General features: G+C 36.5%; 1 protein-coding gene across 1 annotated transcript in view; it reads left to right on the top strand.

Annotated features, from left to right (window-relative positions):
- Nucleotides 1-17,924, top strand: part of LOC120430726 (patched domain-containing protein 3) — a 184,676-nt gene that overhangs the window by 96,805 nt on the left and 69,947 nt on the right. The window contains exons 4-6 of the mRNA XM_052709085.1: nucleotides 9,888-10,102; nucleotides 14,817-15,178; nucleotides 15,566-15,729. Coding sequence (XP_052565045.1) covers nucleotides 9,888-10,102; nucleotides 14,817-15,178; nucleotides 15,566-15,729 — 741 coding nt within the window. The remainder of the gene's footprint in view (nucleotides 1-9,887; nucleotides 10,103-14,816; nucleotides 15,179-15,565; nucleotides 15,730-17,924) is intronic.

Raw genomic sequence — 17,924 nt, 5'->3', positions numbered from 1 at the left:
TCAACATCACTGTGATGGGTATGTGAAGCATGATTACGATGCACGTGCGCGTTTGGCTGCTAATTAAACAAGTACTACTTTACATAACTGACAGTTCCATTCTACAATAATGTTGATATTAACCGAATTCTTAATTTCCCAAAAAAAAAATCATTTTTAAAGCAAAATTTACAATGTTGAGGCGAAAAGTATAACATGTAAGCATTAGCATAAGCTACTATCAAAATTTTGCGAACATCAATTAATTTATGAAAACATTTTTTTTCTTAAACTATTGCACCTTTAAGCGATCTGTGGTCTATGGTAATTTCAATGATATTTTCAATTTAAATCATTGTTTTTTTTTGCCCCCTCATTTTTGGAAAATTTTGGAAGGGGTTGCGGAAAAAAAAAATTGAAATAATAATAAAACTTGGGATAGTCTAAGGTCAATAATCCAAATATTCTAAAAAGTTAATGTATCAAAAGAAGATGAATTCAAAGTATAATATTTAATAAATATTATAATACAAGCCTTACCCGACAAACTTCGTCTTGTCTTTTTTTCGTAGAACTTTTCAGCATTTATTTTGAAAAGTGTTTCTATTCGATTCTGTTATTTTTGGTAAAGAAAAGTAGGCTTTTTCGTCGTTCAAGATTGACAGGAAAAGTAAGTAGTTTCACGACGGAATTGCAAAAATATTATTTATGCACCCAAAGGAAAAATATATTTCAAAATCTGCAACAGTGGATTTGTTGCAGAAAATGTTACATTTTATAACATTTTTTTGCAGCAAGAGGTCGTAAATCATTTTTGCCCGCGTTTAAACAAGTCAGCGATCTGCAGTTCTCACCAACACATATAAAGCTGGTGCGTTCCCGAGCAAAGCTTAAGAGGCAGTATTTATAAATTCTGCTCGGTTTGTTCTAGAGATCGTATCGAGGTGCTCCGATTTGGATGAAACTTTCAGGGTTTGTTTGTCTATACATGAGATGAACTCATGCCAAATATGAGCCGTCCACGACAAAGGGAAGTGGGGTAAAACGGGCATTGAAGTTTGAGGTCCAAAACACATGAAAATTCTTAAAATTGCTCGCATTTCCGTAAAACTTCATCAATTCCAACTCTCTTAGATGCATTCGAAAGGTCTTTTGAAGCCCTTCAAAATGTGCTATAGACACCCAGGATTGGTTTGACTTTTTCTCATAGCTTTTGCAAATTACTGTTAAAAATGGATTTTTTCAAAACCTTAATAACTTTTGGCAACAGCCTCCAACACCCATACTCCCATAGGTCAAAAGTTAGGGAATTTCATGGACTATAAGCCTATGGTATTAACTTTTTGGCCAATCGCAGTATTTCTCATAGTTTTACGATTTTTCTAGAACAAACATTTTACAACGTTAGTTTTTGCCCTGTAGGCCAAGAAGAAGGCACTTTTTGGTCTCAATTTTGTCATATTCGGAATCTTCGGACAATTTCACGTAAGTTAGAAGTATTGGAATTGTAATTTTGATTTAAAAAATAATTAAATAAAACATTTTTGAAAAAAGAAATAGATCTTATTTACCCTATGATCAATACGTCAAATGCTGTATCAAGTAGGCGAAAACTTGTTTTACCCCTAACTCGACAAATTGCTAAATAATATTTTAATTAATTTTAAATGGCATTTTTTCCAATCAAATTCAAAATTCTAACACCTCAATCTAATGTAAAATTTTCTGAGGATTCCGAATATGTCAAAATTGAGACCAAAAAGTGCCTCTTTGGAGGCCTACAGGCCAAAAAACTAACGCTGTAAAATGTTTGTTATAGAAAAATCGTAAAACTATGAGAAAAACTGCGATTGGCCAAAAAGTTATAGTCCATGAAATTCCCTAACTTTTGACCTATGGGAGTAAGGGTGTTGGAGGCTGTTGCTAAATGTTATTAAGGTTTCAAAAAAATCCATTTTTAACACTAATTTGCAAAAGCTATGAGAAAAAGTCAAACCAATCCTGGATGTCTATGGCACATTTTGAAGTGCTTCAAAAGACCTTTCTAATGCATCTAATAGAGTTGGAATTGATGAAGTTTTACGGAAATGCGAGCAATTTTAAGATTTTTTTATGTTTTTTTAACCTCAAACTTCAAAGCCCGTTTTACCCCACATTCCTTTCTCGTAGAGGGCTCATATTTGGCATGAGTTCATCTCATGTATAGACAAACAAACCCTGAAAGTTTCATCCAAATCGGAGCACCTCGATACGACCTGTTTCACATCGGTGAAAAACTCGCTCTTAAGGGAGAAGAATATGTTGGTGCTCTTTCCCTCTCATTTCATCAAGCGTCCTTGGCGCGGTGTTAGTTTTCTAGACTAGAAAATCGATTTAATTTATACCTAAAAGTAATTATGACTTTAAAACGCTTCATTTTAGAAAAAAATAATTGTCAAGTCCTTTTCGATTGCAAATTCGATTTTGCTTAAGAGCGAGTCCACGAACAGGGCATACCCCTTTGTATGGGACGTCGTTTGGACCTCACCAATCTGCCTGAAATTTTCAGGGGTTGTTTGTATATACAAAACTAGCATCTGGCCAAAATATGAGCACTCTAGGTCAACGAGAAGTGGGGCAAATCGGGACACAAAGTTTGAAGGTTCAAAAACGTCAAAAATCTTAAAAAGTCTATAACTTAGGCAAAATTCAATTTAATTTCAAAATTCAAAATGTGTCTGAAAGGGCTTAACAAATGCAACAAAATGCAGGGTAGAGCGTCCCAAATGGTTAAATCTAAAGGGAGTTATCGGCATTTTAGTGAAAAAATAGCATAATTTTCAAACTCAAATAAAAAAGTGTTCCATCCAGATATCAACTCGGTTCGACCTGCAGCTTGTAGGGGACATCTGGGACTACCATTTGAGACTGAAAACGCTTTGGGTAAGGCAGTTTTACATATTAAATAGACACTTTTACTTTTAGTGAATTTTTTGGTTGTAAATTTTTGCTCGGGGGACCCCTTAGATCCCATTTTCTGGAGATATTTTTTTCATATTCGTGTTCCTGAGACAATTTCACAATAGAAACATACACAAAAATGTTTATTTTGATCCATTTTAACCCTTTAAAAAATGAAAGTTAAAAAAAAATAAGAAGCTGCTTTTTTCTGGTGTCATCTAGTATCCTTGGAAACGAGCTTGATTTACGATAAATGTGAATCGATGATTTTTTTAAAGTTTTATTTTTTAAAGGGATAAAATGGATCAAAATAAACATGTTTAAGCATGTTTCAATTGTGAAATTGTCTCAGGAACACGAATATGATAAAATTATCACCAGAAAACGGGATCTAAAGGGTCCCCCGAGCAAAAACTTTCAACCAAAAAATTCACTAAAAGTAAAAGTGTCTATTTAATATGTTAAACTGCCTTACCCAAAGCGTTCTCAGTTTCAGATGGTAGTCCCAGATGTCCCCTACAAGCTGCAGGTCGAACCGAGTTGATATCTGGATGGAACACTTTTTTATTTGAGTTTGAAAATTATGCTATTTTTTCACTAAAATGCCAATAACTCCCTTTAGATTTAACCAATTGGGATGCTCTACCCTGCATTTTGTTGTATTTTTTAAGCCCTTTCAGACGCAATTTGAATTTTGAAATTAAATTGAATTTTGCCTAAGTTATAGCAATTTTAAGATTTTTTACGTTTTTGAACCTTCAAACTTTGTGTCCCGATTTGCCCCACTTCCCGTTGACCTAGAGTGCTCATATTTTGGCCAGATGCTAGTTTTAGATGTACAAACAACCCCTGAAAATTTCAGGCAGATTGGTGAGGTCGATGCGAGATGGGTATGCTTTGCTCGTGGACTCGCTCTTAAAAAATATTGTTTTTTTTTTCAGATTTTCCATTTAAAAAAAACACCTTTTTTCAAAAAAAAACAACATTGTAGGCATGGACAAATTTCATCTAAATTTAAAAAAATACACAAAATAATATGGTAATATTCATCAGGAAATGGTGACAGATTTTGTGTCAAAAAAAGAGTAATATTACATCAAGAATTGATGATTATTCATGAGTTTCTAATGAATTTTCATCAGGTTCATACTTTTACACATTTTTAAAGTATTATTACTCAAAAAAGAGGTAATAATCTACCAACCAAAATTTCAACCTTAAAAAATTAAGCTTTTTTGCTGTGTACAAAGAAAAGTCGATTTGCGAAATCCTAGAATGACTCAGTGGTAATTATATAAATAATTACTTCTTTAAAAACACCATGATAATTTAAAATTTGCAATGGAACAAATAAACATAAAAAAGTTAATTTTACAACTACTTAAGCGATAAGCAAAGTCTGTTAAGGGAAATCAGAGCAGAAAATATCGCGTTGTTGATTCGATTACCACCATAATGTTCCGTGCGAGCGCAAAAAAAAAAACTGCCAGAAACGGCCATAAAAAATTACATTACAACCACCAACATGGAGGAAGTGAGAATGGAAAAGCTCGCCGGCGAGAAACGCCAGAGAGGAAAAATCGAAAAAAGTGAGGCACAAAAACATTGAAAAATACAAAGAGATTACGCTTGTTCTCACGCAGTAATTGATTGGTGGTTTGTTATATATCGTTGTTGTTCGTACGAGTGAGTAAGAGGAGCAAAGAGCAAACTAAGAAAATTGAATGCACACGCACTTTTTATAAGCTAGCTTTTTTAGTTTGTTTTGGTACAAGCGCAAACAAATAAATTTATCTAATCGTGTTTTGTGCGATACAACACCAATCTTATGGATTCAAATTAGTTTGAATCATAATATAAACTTGCTGTTCATTTAGTTTTCTCATGTTAATTTGCTTGCTTTGTCTAGAAGTTGTCTAGAAATAAAATATGCATTTGTAACAAGTTGTTAAGGCAAAATAAAATAATCTCTTAATATAACTCTTTAAACTGAGCAGTGGTTTTCTACCAAAATAAACGAACAATTATCATTTTATTAAAAGGTCAGGTTCGTCACTTAAGAATATGCAGTTCAGCAAGTCTCAATGTCAGTGTTGATTTTGACTCTTTGTCTCCAACGGTGCCTTTCACTTTCGGTTATTATCATGATTTATACAAGCCGGACACAAATAACGGAAAGTTTGAGAAAAGTTACTTTAAAAAAATATTTCTAATAAAATAAAAAAAAACAATTATGATTTTATCGAAATTTTATACCATAATCGCAAAAACTAATTCAACCAAACTTCAACTTATCAGTCTGACACTGACACGTTGATTACACTAATTGGCCCACTTAAGAACGCGCACGCTTAGCATGCACGTAGTCGATTACCCAACCCAGATTGTCCGACTATACACTCGCGTCAGAATTCAGACAGAATTTCACACGTTCTGATTACTCAAAACGTACACACATTCGCGTTGCAGTCGGTTTATCACGAACATAAAATCAACCACCTAACTACATCTTGTAAGTTTGTAAGAACAATGATCAAAAACCGCAGAACTTGGCCGGCCACACACGTGGAGCAGCGAATTTTCAGGGTTGAACAAGTCGAAGGGAGAAATGATATGCACAGTTGAAGCATTTTGCGCAGTTAAAACCTCACCTAATGGGAGATGAAAAGTCATTAAGTTGGCGCAAGATTTATTGGGTGCCGCCTGACTTTTGTCCCTTTTTAGTGTGTTTGATGTTCCCTGGAAGCTTCGCGATGGGTGTGATTTTACGACGGTTCTTTCTATTTTACTATCGTAAAAGTAAACATTTCCTACTGGAGAAGTTGAGAAGAATTGTTAACAGGGGTGATGGGTCAGATGAGGGATAAATTAATTTATTTAAAGCTTTGCTTTTGTTGCGCAACAAATGGTGAAGTTCGTGGCGAGTGCCGCTATTTGTCATTTTTTAATGAATCTGTTTTTTTATTCATCATTTAAAACGAAACTTGTGTGAAATTTATAGCTATTTTGATAATTATAAAGATATATTGAACAAGCCTGGAAATTATTTTTTTAATTCTGTTCATAAATTAATTTTCATTGATTTAAAGCAAAAAAAATAATCTATTTTTGGATATTTTATTTTTATTCAATTCAATTGGATTTTCGTTCAACCAAATTATAGTATCTATTATGGGCCTCAATTTTTCACATACATATTGTAGAAGTTGCCTTGGCTAATAAAATACATAAATGAAACTTTCATCAACTGTGTTGAATAGGATGATTCAACTTAAAAAGTTTATTAATTTTTTTTTGGCAATACTTTCATGTTCTCCCCTGTCTAACTTTTTGAAATTGCATATTATTTCAATTTTTGAAGGTCTTTTTGAGTATCTTTTGTTGTACTATAAAAAAACATTTCTTTTTTCTTTAATTCTCAAGACAATTTTACATGGCCTTGTTTGCGAACCCAGCTGAATTTTTATTTTTTGTGGTTTTAGAGTGTCATAATCATTATCATAAAACACGTGGTCAAAACTTTTTAATTCCCCACCGTAAATCGAAATATTCACAGGTTTTTTGTTGCTTGCTTTGTACATTTGTGTTTAAAATGAGTAAATTCTTTTTTGAACTTTATGAAAATTGAGACAAATAATTATTTGAAATTGTTTTATGTATAATTTGGAAAGAATAACAAATTTATTATAAAAAGATATTCAAAAGTAATAAGTAACTTAAATTTCGAATACAAATTAATGTGTTACCTTCAAAATGCCCATTGGATAACGTTATCGTACAATCATTAGAGCGTCCAATTTCCCGTCCCAGGGAAAATTCCGATATTTTCGACCAAACATTATTTTCCAAAGAAATTTCGATTTTTTTCAAAAAAAAGGACAAATATTAAACCAAAAACTTGAAACCATAAACTAAGACGACATTGATAGAATTGCAATAGATTTTTAACATATTTCTCAACTGGTTTTTCCAAGTTTATTTGTAGTAATATATATAATAGAGTAGGCCACAAAGGTTATATTTACTTGTATTTATGAAAGCTTTGATCAATAGTGATTTGAAAATGGGTAATTTTCCGCCAACTCACACAGCAGTTGCCCCGACCCCTCTTCGATTTGCGTGAAACTTTGTCCTAAGGGGTAACTTTTGTCCCTGATCACGAATCCGAGGTCCGTTTTTTGATATCTCGTGACGGAGAGGCGGTACGACCCCTTCCATTTTTGAACATGCGAAATTTTTTTGTAATTGTCTGCTCTACAACTTTGTAGAACATTGTTACACTCTAAAAAATAACCCTGCAAAGTTAGAAAAAACACGAAATTTTAAAATGAAAAATTTTGTTTCTAAATGAAAAAATGACCCTTCTGGGTCAATGTAGATTCGAAAAGTACATTAAATTTCCCATAAAATGACATGTTCCAAAATTTTTTACAGTCGAGTAACGGAAAATGGGAGAATTTTTAAAACTTTTTTATTGTTTTGTTCGATGAAAAATACGGTTTTTTCGGAATTCGGAGTACGCCATCAAATCGGGCGTCTAATTTTACATAAAAGTCCCTTTGACACCAAATTTCTATCTCATCACCGTTTCAGGCTACAAATTTTTGAAAAACACCTCTTTTTTCGCATGTTCAAAAATGGAAGGGGTCGTACCGCCCCTCCGTCACGAGATATCGAAAAACGGACCTCGGATTTGTGATCAGGGACAAAAGTTACCCCTTAGGACAAAGTTTCACGCGAATCGAAGAGGGGTCGGGGCAACTTTTCCCGATTTCGTGTGAGTTGGTAGAGAATTACCCAAATGCTATAAAAAGTTTTTGAAGGTTGAATTTTAAAAATCCACATCAAATTAAAAAAAAAACTTCTTCAGTAAATTTGATGATATTTTTGAAATATGTTCAATGACAATCAAAACTTGTTATATAGAAACTAATTTTATCGGCTTTTGTGGGACAATTTCATCGAATCTGAAAATATACTTTTCCTATTTCCGATTCAAACTTATTTTGATTGAGGAAATCATGATACTTTCAGATTCTATATAGCAATATTCAAGTGATTTTAGAAAAAAAGATAGTTAGGTTGTTAACAAAATGTTGTTGTTGCATCGTTTATTCAACTTTTTTTAGTCAAACTAGAATTTTAAATATGTTTTTACACATATATGTACACACAATTTAAAAAAATGAGAACAAAAACAATAGTATAAAGTGCTTTAAATAACTACAATTATCTAACCTGCACTTTGCTGAAATTTAGATTATTTATTGTAAAAATATTTTGTTCTTTAAATTTATTTGAAAAAAAGAAAGGTCAACAGACACCAAACATAGTTTTCAAATTTTCCTTAAAATTAGAGTTGTTTCACCGCAATTTAGCAACCATAGTTTCCGTGCAACAGTGTCGTGCTGAAACCGGATCAAATCCGACTAACAACATACTTGCGCATGCGCTTACACATCGCGTACTCCACACATTGATGAGGAGGGTTCATGCATTACATAGAAAATTTAACTTGTCGATTCATACACAGAAAATAGTTTAAGTTTTGAAGGTTGAAGATTTGGTTAGTTGAACCTCTTTTTTGTTTAATATTACTTTAAAAAATTGTAAAAATGTGAACCAATTCATCAAAAACTGATGAAAATTCATCTTTTTCAGAGGTAAAATTATTCTTTTTTTTTTTTGACACAAAATCTGTCATCATTTCCTGATGAATATTACCCTGGTTTTTTTCTGTGTACATTTGTTTTGATATATTTTCATAAACATGGAATTAAGTGAGGATTTAGATTAAACTCTAACAAAAATCAACGTCTTTCATGGTCGACCCCCTATACGCCACCGTAGTCTGGAGAAGGGGCGTAACGTGTACACGACACACGTCCGTACGCGCGCGCACTTGGGGGCTCCAACCCAAATGAGGTGTATCGATTTTCAAGTGCACTGGAGTACTTGAACTATTTACTCCGTGTGGTGGGCACCCCAAGTCGTGTACGACGAACTGGATTTCAATATCCGCCGACACGCAAAGGAACCTTGCACCTCCAAAGTGTGTTGTGTGGCGTTGGGTTGGGTTTGTTCAATGCCGGGGCCGGCCACCCTCCCTCTTTTGGCTTGGGGCAGGGATATTCCCTCGAGGGGTAATCAGAGCTGCCGGCGGGAGAAAGCGAAAGTTATCTTGGATCTCCGAATCTAACCCGGTGGTGAGGAGGATGTTGATTAGATAGTGGTCACCAGCGAGGAGTGGTCGTTTCAGGCCAATGATCTTTATGCTTCGAGGGAGCTATCCGATATGTGCTTAAGTAATGCAAGTAGCTACCTCTCAGCTGAGCTGCAAATTGGCAATTGACTGGAACAAATAAATGATCGCAGATTAAGGTGCCAGCTCTCAAGTGCAATAACATCATTCAGTGAATGGACTGCGATGATGGCTACAAATGGCGTATGATATCCGGATTCAATGCCTTGTGTAACTTAAACACAAGCTATGATACTACTTGTAACTATGATAGGAATTATGAATTTTTCATGAACAAGTAGAAAATGCACAAATATGGTTCTACAATTTTAACACACGCATATAACCAAAGAGACCATTTTCCTTTTTGTGTTCAACAAGCAACATAAACCTTCGACACCTGTTTCCCAGTAGCAGTTACAAGCGCTAATCCAATTGACTTGCAGTTCAGTGCCCTAGTTTGCACCGCAACCGATCAATCCTTGAAAATGTAATCGATTCTACTACAAACCGCATAGCTACAAGCAAACCACCCAGCAAAAAAACGGTTTGTTACAAAAAGACCAACACAACACACATGTAATGCCCGCCTAATTAGTCTCAAGTGCACGTGCACTCGGATATGCACCTGTCCGGCTACGATTAGCAGTTCAATGGCACCAATCATCATCACCTAAGCCAGCTCAACTAGCTAATTCGAAAAACATTTCCTCTTCTCCCGTTTCAGGACGCTTCGGTCGGGTGATTGTGTACGCGAAGGACGACGACAAGAATCTGCTGCGGAGCGAGGTGTGGAAGGAGCTCCGGCTGCTGGACGGGATCATTCAGAATGCAACGGCCGAGTACGACGGCGATCGGTTCACGTTCCGGGAGACGTGCGCCCGGTGGGAGAACGAGTGCTTCACCAACGATATTCTTAATTTGGATCAGATTATCGATGAGGTAAGGTTCTAGAAGAGAGATTATTAATTTCTTGGTTGGAAATCATTCTGATTTAAATTCAATGAAATTCTAAATTAAACATTACAACATAGGATTCTAAACTAAAATCACTAAATTATAACAAAAAAAAACTTTTTCAATTTTCACATTATTTAAAACATTTATAATTTTTAAATCTATTGCAAACATACTTGTATTTGAGCACAAATTTTATTCAAAGTTTTTTTTTCGGCGCAGATCGTACATTAATCCACACATACACACACACTGGAATTTGTTCAGTTTTGGATTCTAAGTCGATATATATATTAGCCCGGGTCAAAAAAATTAAAGTTGCTCAAATCAAAAATTATATGAGATTGCCCGAAAGAGTACTCAAAATGGAGGCTCAGGCCAAAATTTCAGCCCATTTGGTTGGAAACTGGCTTGCCTTGAGCATGAACAAGTTTAAATGGGAATTAACCCGTAAAACTGGAGCATTTAGGTAAATTGCTATGTACAAGACAGCCGTTAACAAATGACGACTTTTGCATACCATGGGGTCCTAGGGGATGATCTGGGGAACAATTCCTCCGAAGGGTGCAAGACGATCCGAGGCCCCTGGTCTTGCCTTGAACCGGATTCATTCCGGCGTCGCAGAAATTCTCATGGTCCCAGCTAAATGTATAGGGAAAAATCAGAGCACACTGAGAAGGCTGCCTCGATCAGAAGACGCCACATGGCAATCAGCCACCACGTGGCAGGAGGATATCATCAATTTTTGCTTTTAAAGTGGTTCTGTTATTTCTAGGACACTTTATTCAACCAGATATTTGATCAAAAACACCTTAACAACGCAAAATGTAATTTTGAAGTCGATTTTGGAGTTATTTTCCTGCCACGTGGTGACTGATTGCCATGTGGCGTCTTCTGATCGAGACAGCCTTCTTAGTGTGCTTTGATTTTTCCCTATACATTTAGCTGGGACCATGAAAATTTCTGCGACGCCGGAATGAATCCGGTTCAAGGCAAGACCAGGGGCCTCGGATCGCCTTGCACCCTTCGGAGGAATTGTTCCCCAGATCATCCCCTAGGACCCCATGGTATGCAAAAGTCGTCATTTGTTAACGGCTGTCTTGTACATAGCAATTTACCTAAATGCTCCAGTTTTACGGGTTAATTCCCATTTAAACTTGTTCATGCTCAAGGCAAGCCAGTTTCCAACCAAATGGGCTGAAATTTTGGCCTGAGCCTCCATTTTGAGTACTCTTTCGGGCAATCTCATATAATTTTTGATTTGAGCAACTTTAATTTTTTTGACCCGGGCTAATATATATGTACATGAAGGTGGGTCTTCGAGCTTATAATAAAAAGTTCATTTTAAGAGCAGGATTATAGCCTTACCTCAGTGAGGAAGGCAAAAAACCTTAGGTGTAACGTCTTTTTAAAAATAACTGAAAGTCAAAAGTGCCCTATTCGATCAAAATACACAAATAAATGTTACACAATGTATTTAAAAAAAAAGTTTTGTATATAAACTATGAAATTGGGAAAATTATCAATTTGTAGAACTATTCAACGAAATTGTGAAGTTCTTTTCGTTTGCAAATTCAATTTTGCTTTAAAAATGATTTGAAAAATATATCCCTATCCAGGTTTTTGATATTTTCCAGAAACAAAAAACATTTTTAATAAATCATATTTCCTAAACCAGATTTTACACCATCACGAACTATATTAGCCCACTTAAATATATCAAAAATTTTCGTAGATTAAAAAATTTGTATTTCGACAATTTGACTTTTAGTCACTAAAATGTAAATAAAAAACTGGAAATAAATCCTTGTTCCAATCTTTTCCGAACCGTCGTAATCATAACCTACAACTTTGGCGAAGACACCAAATCAATCAGAAAATCCCTTCTCAAATACAACATTTCTTACATTTACATCCTTTTGCCTTCCTCACTCAGGTAAGGCTATAATCCTGCTCTTAAAATGAACTTTGTATGAAAACGGGTCTACGGTACGACCTTCATGTATACATATCGACTCAGAATCGAAAACTGAACAAATGTCTGTGTGTATGTATGTATGTGACCAACAAACTAGCTCATGTTTCTCGGCACTGGCTGAACTGATTTGACCCGAACCTGTTGCATTCAACTTGGTTTAGGGTCCCATAGATCGAATTTTATACAGATTGAAGTTTCGATAAGTAGTTCAAAAGTAATGTATAAAAATGTGTTTTCAAATATATCCGGATCTCACTTAAATGTATGTAAACTATGTCCGGGTCCATCATCCGACCCATCGTTAGTTAGGTTATCAAAAGACCTTTCCAACGAGTCCAAAACATTCAAGATCTGGCAACCCTGTCTCGAGATATGGCCACTTAAGTGACATTTATGTACTTTTTTGAAGCCGGATCTCACTTAAATGTATGTAAACTATGTCTGGATCCACCATCTGACCCATCGTTGGTTAGGTTATCAAAAGACCTTTCCAACGAGTCCAAAACATTCAAGATCTGGCAACCCTGTCTCGAGATATGGCCACTTAAGTGATATTGATGTACTTTTTTGAAGCCGGATCTCACTTAAATGTATGTAAACTATGTCTGGATCCACCTTCCGACCCATCGTTGGTTAGGTTATCAGAAGACCTTTCCAACAAGTTCAAAACATTGAAAATCTGGCAACCCTGTCTCGAGATATGTCCACTTAAATTATATTGATATACTTTTTTGAAGCTGGATTTCATTTGAATGTATGTAAACTATGTCCGGGTCCATCATCCGACCCATCGTTGGTTAGGTTATCAAAAGACCTTTCCAACGAGTCCAAAACATTCAAGATCGGGTAACCCTGTCTCGAGATATGGCCACTTAAGTGACATTTATGTACTTTTTTGAAGCCGGATCTCACTTAAATGTATGTAAACTATGTCTGGATCCACCATCTGATAAATCGTTGGTTAGGTTATCAGAAGAACTTTCCAACGAGTTCAAAACATTGAAGATCTGGCAACCCTGTCTGGAGATATGGCCACTTAAGTGACATTTATGTACTTTTTTGAAGCCGGATCTCACTTAAATGTATGTAAACTATGTCCGGATCCACCTTCCGACCCATCGTTGGTTAGGTTATCAGAAGACCTTTCCAACAAGTTCAAAACATTGAAAATCTGGCAACCCTGTCTCGAGATATGGCCACTTAAGTGACATTTATGTACTTTTTTGAAGCCGGATCTCACTTAAATGTATGTAAACTATGTCCGGATCCACCTTCCGACCCATCGTTGGTTAGGTTATCAGAAGACCTTTCCAACAAGTTCAAAACATTGAAAATCTGGCAACCCTGTCTCGAGATATGTCCACTTAAATTATATTGATATACTTTTTTGAAGCTGGATCTCATTTGAATGTATGTAAACAATGTCCGGATCAATCATCTGACCCATCGTTAGTTAGGTTATCAAAAGACCTTTCCAACAAGTCCAAAACATTGATGATCTGGCAACCCTGTCTCGAGGTATGGCCACTTAAGTGATATTTATGTACTTTTTTATGCCGGATCAAAAAAAAATTTTTGTATGAAATTGTGTGGAGGCTTGTATGAAAAAACTAATGCATGGACAAAGTTTTTTTAAAGATCGCGAATAAAAATGCAAAATCATAGAGAACTACTCATCACAAAATGCTTCTTACATAATCAATTTGTAAAATGTTAATGAGATTATGGAGAATAACTCACAATCAATGTACTTATTTTTCAACGATTTTTTTTATTTTTAGCAATATTGTGTTCTTTTTTGCCTCCGATTTTTTGCAGGACGTTTTGAAGGCCTTGCCAATGTATCTAAAATAACATCTTTTTCATCGATTTCACACCTCGATATTTTGAGTAAAAGATAAGGCCGTTGCAAATATTTTTCAAAGTTTATGTCGCCCCCTTCAAATTCAGCCAAAGCTTTCAAATTTTGTGTGTTTCTTAACATATTTAAGGTCGTTTGAAAATATTTTCAATTTTTGTGAAATTCCGTTGTACAGAAGTGTAAAAAGTTTTTTTAAATATATTTTAAAAACTAATGATTTCAAAACAACAGGGCAATTGTAAAATGCATTTTAGAACTCTTTTTTCATTAAAATGTTAAAAATATGGCTTGTGGTTTAAATTTTTATACTTTTTTTCATTTTTTGACTATATTTGCAAATATTTGCTACGGCTTCATAAAAAAGGAAAAATCTAATTTAACAAACCCGTTTTTCCTCGCTCTTAGGAAATCTTTTAAAGGAAAGAGAAACAAAAACTTTAACATATTTTAAAATGATTAAAATGACGAGTTTCCATCATTCACTTATAGAAAATTAATGGTATTCAAAACCTTTTTCCAAATGGCAAGATAATCCAAAAATTTCCAATAAAATATCGTATTGAAAGGCCTTTTTCATAAGTCATAATATATAATTTACGATCTGTTTTCCTTTTATATAATTAATCATGTATTGTACATACCAATCAGAGGAAACAGAAAAAGATAGATGAAGTATTTTTGTTAAATTTAAATCTTTGAAAACATAAAAAAGAATTCTCTGAAAGTTAATTTCTTGGAATAAATGTAAAGCGCAAACAACATTGTTCTTCCATGTTCCCTTCATTTCACTCAAGAACTGCAATTAGCTTGTTAACCTCTAAACTAATGCTTAATCCCCATCAATTTGTCCCCCCCTCCAGGTGGAAGCCGGCGACCTGAACCTCACCTTCCCGGTCATGTTCAACCCGGTCACGTGGGACGCGCACGTCTTCCCGGTGTTCTTCGGCGGCACGCAGGTCTCCGAGGACAACATCATCATCTCGGTCCCCTCGCTGCAGCTGGTGTACTTTGTGACGGCGGACTCGAAGCGGCAGGACGCCCGGGGTGCGGCCTGGGAGGAAGCCTTCCTGGAGGCCGTCGGGTACGCGGAAGACAACGGCGTCTTCAAGCACATCTCCGTGGCCCGGTTCGCGTCCCGGACGCTCGATCACGAACTCGAGAAGAACACCCGGACGGTCGTGCCGTACTTTAGCTCGACCTTCATCCTGATGGCGGTATTCAGGTGAGAACGCCGTTTTGTCCCAATTGCCCCCGGCGCTGCTGCAGTACAGCGCTAATTGCTCACTCACGACGAAGATGTTCCCGTATGGCTTGCTTGTGTGGTTTCCGGAGGTCGGAAACGGTTCTTCGTGTTAACAGCGGCCGGCGAAATGCCGAGACCTCAATACCGAAATCACCGAGTTCGTCGCCTACGGCGCGGTCAAGTCTCATATTTACGGGTTCGTCGCTGGGGACCCAGCCAGCTCTCCCGCTCCGAATTTGCCCCGAACTAATCCGCTAATCGAGTCAAAATGAGCTGTGAACAATGCGATCGCGTGTCTGCACTTGAACCATGAATTACCACTCACGATTACTCAATTTTGGTTTGTATTTATTTTTTTCTCTGCAGCATTGTGACGTGCATGATGGGTGACGTGGTGCGGTCGAAGCCGTGGCTCGGACTCATGGGCAACGTGTCGGCGGTGATGGCAACGATGGCCGCTTTCGGGCTGGCCATGTATCTTGGCGTCGAGTTCATCGGCATTAATCTGGCGGCACCGTTTCTAATGATCGGTAAGTACCACCCCTTGCTTGCTTGCTGCAATGTGTATTGAACATTTTTGCTCCCAGGCAAATTGTCGTGCGAAATTGTTGATCTTTCGCCAGCCTGGGCGCTGGTTGGTGGCAGTGAAACTTTGTAGACTCCTTTTATTGATTGGTTTTGGTTTGGAAAAGTGACGACGATGATTGATTAGGGTTCACTATGATCGGCTCTTTCACACAAACAATGATCGTTTTCTCTTGAATGTTTCATTAGATGCACTTTCGGATGTATGAAACAGGATTTGTACTAAGACTTTCAAGAAATTGAAATCATTCATCAATTAACATCAAATTTAATGGCCAAGTTTTATTGAATAAATTAAAAATCTTCAACAATTCTAATTCAGATTCTTTTCTTTGCTTAACATTTCCTTTTTTTGTATTTTCTAAACAAAATACTAGAAATATTTTTATTCTCTCATTTGTCCAAAAAACCAATCACTCCTTTATCTTCTTTTTACCCAATTTAAAGAATAACTCTGTTAGCATTAAGTTAAGTTAGTGTATCTTTGTTTAGAAAGGAGATGATAAATTGTATAAATCACCTATTTGTGTAGTCTACCGCATCGACATACACCTCAAAACAATGAAAGCTCATAGCTTGCCCAATGGAGCAATTATCACGCTGGATACGCTCGATAAATCATCCATCATTTCGTGTTGGCAATAACGCGCCTGTTGTACATGCGTTTCTAACCTCAACCCTGATTCATCGCCGCCATCATCACGATTCGTCACAGCTTCAAATTTTCGACTATCTGCCTGATCTTGAGGTTGAAAACAATCACAAAACTTGCCAGTCTTGCTGCGTCTCACCTAATGGAGCATCAATTATATTCAAACTTTATCTGGTTTATGGTCATCGACTGCTGATTTCGCCATGCTCCAGGAGGGGCTTCCAAGAGATCCCTAAAGCGTCATCTGCATTGCGCCCCTCCCCGATGGGGTGACCAAACCACTTTCATTTTCATAATTCAGCAATTACTGTGCGCACTTCACACCTATCTACCTACCATGGGAGGTGATTTGAAACTTGGTTTTAAGGCATGTGCGTTTTACGCAGATGAGTACCGCCTTAAGCCTAACGCACCTCGGTTCATTCACTTTGAGTGCGTTTGAAACTTGCTCACATTGAGTTGGGCAAGACTTGAACGCCACAGTTGAACTGGTGCTGTGAATTGCAGATAACCCATGCTTCGCTTGCGAACTCGTTCAATCGAGTGCCCGCTTAAAGTTCGAAAAGATTTGCACGGTTCAACGCCGCGGTCATTTCCAGATGACTCAAAGATCCTTAGACCAAAAACCTTGGCGATGCTGTTGATCCGGACCAACTGTCACCACACGTCAGCCCAATGGCCACAAAATACGCTACAGGTCGACACATTGAAAACGGTGCCAGTCAGCGAAGAGCACGTCGCCGGAATACTAATGTCAGCAATGGCCGCCAGATTACGTTTGTCGCCAAAGCCAAGAAGTGTCGTGTGTTGTGATAGCGTACTAACGCCTTACACGAAAAAAAATCAATTCTCGAAATCGTGAATTAAATTCACGAATGCGAGAACCACGAAGGAATATATTCACGTTTATAGTGCAAATGCACCATACTCATGAATAAATTCCTTCGTGGTTCTCACATTCGTGAACTTTATTCACGATTACGAGAATTGATTTTTTTCTGTGTATACGAGTTTGCGGAACGACTCGACGTCCCCCGTTTTGGGGACACACCACGCGCATGATGGTGGACCGGTTTGAGCCGGTAGCGGAGAGGCCATGTTCTTCGTCAGAGTACAAAAATACAAATAATTATTAAAAAAAAACAAAAATACAAAAATTACAAAAAATAGGTACATGGAAAAAAGAATCAAGACTAACATTTCAAAAGTTTCAATATTATGTCCTTTTGAAATGTTAGTCTTGATAAAAAAAATCTAAATATTGTTTCCGAAAAGATCGGACAATTTAACGAATGTATCATGTGTTAACATTGAAAATCGGCCCATTTGTTACTGAGATATCAACATTATAAAATGGTGGGTTGTTTGGATGAGACTTAGAAAACTTAAATTTTCATGTTTCTTTTTCTTTAAGCCGCTGTATCTCAGCAACCAGAGGTCCAATCTTCAATGTCTCTTACAGACAATTTTATAGCAAATCTGGAGTTT

The sequence above is a fragment of the Culex pipiens genome, chromosome 2 (genome assembly GCF_016801865.2).
Source record: "Culex pipiens pallens isolate TS chromosome 2, TS_CPP_V2, whole genome shotgun sequence".
NCBI lineage: Eukaryota > Metazoa > Arthropoda > Insecta > Diptera > Culicidae > Culex > Culex pipiens.
The sequence above is the reverse complement of the archived record's forward strand: the minus strand, read 5'-3'. Positions and strand labels throughout refer to the sequence as shown.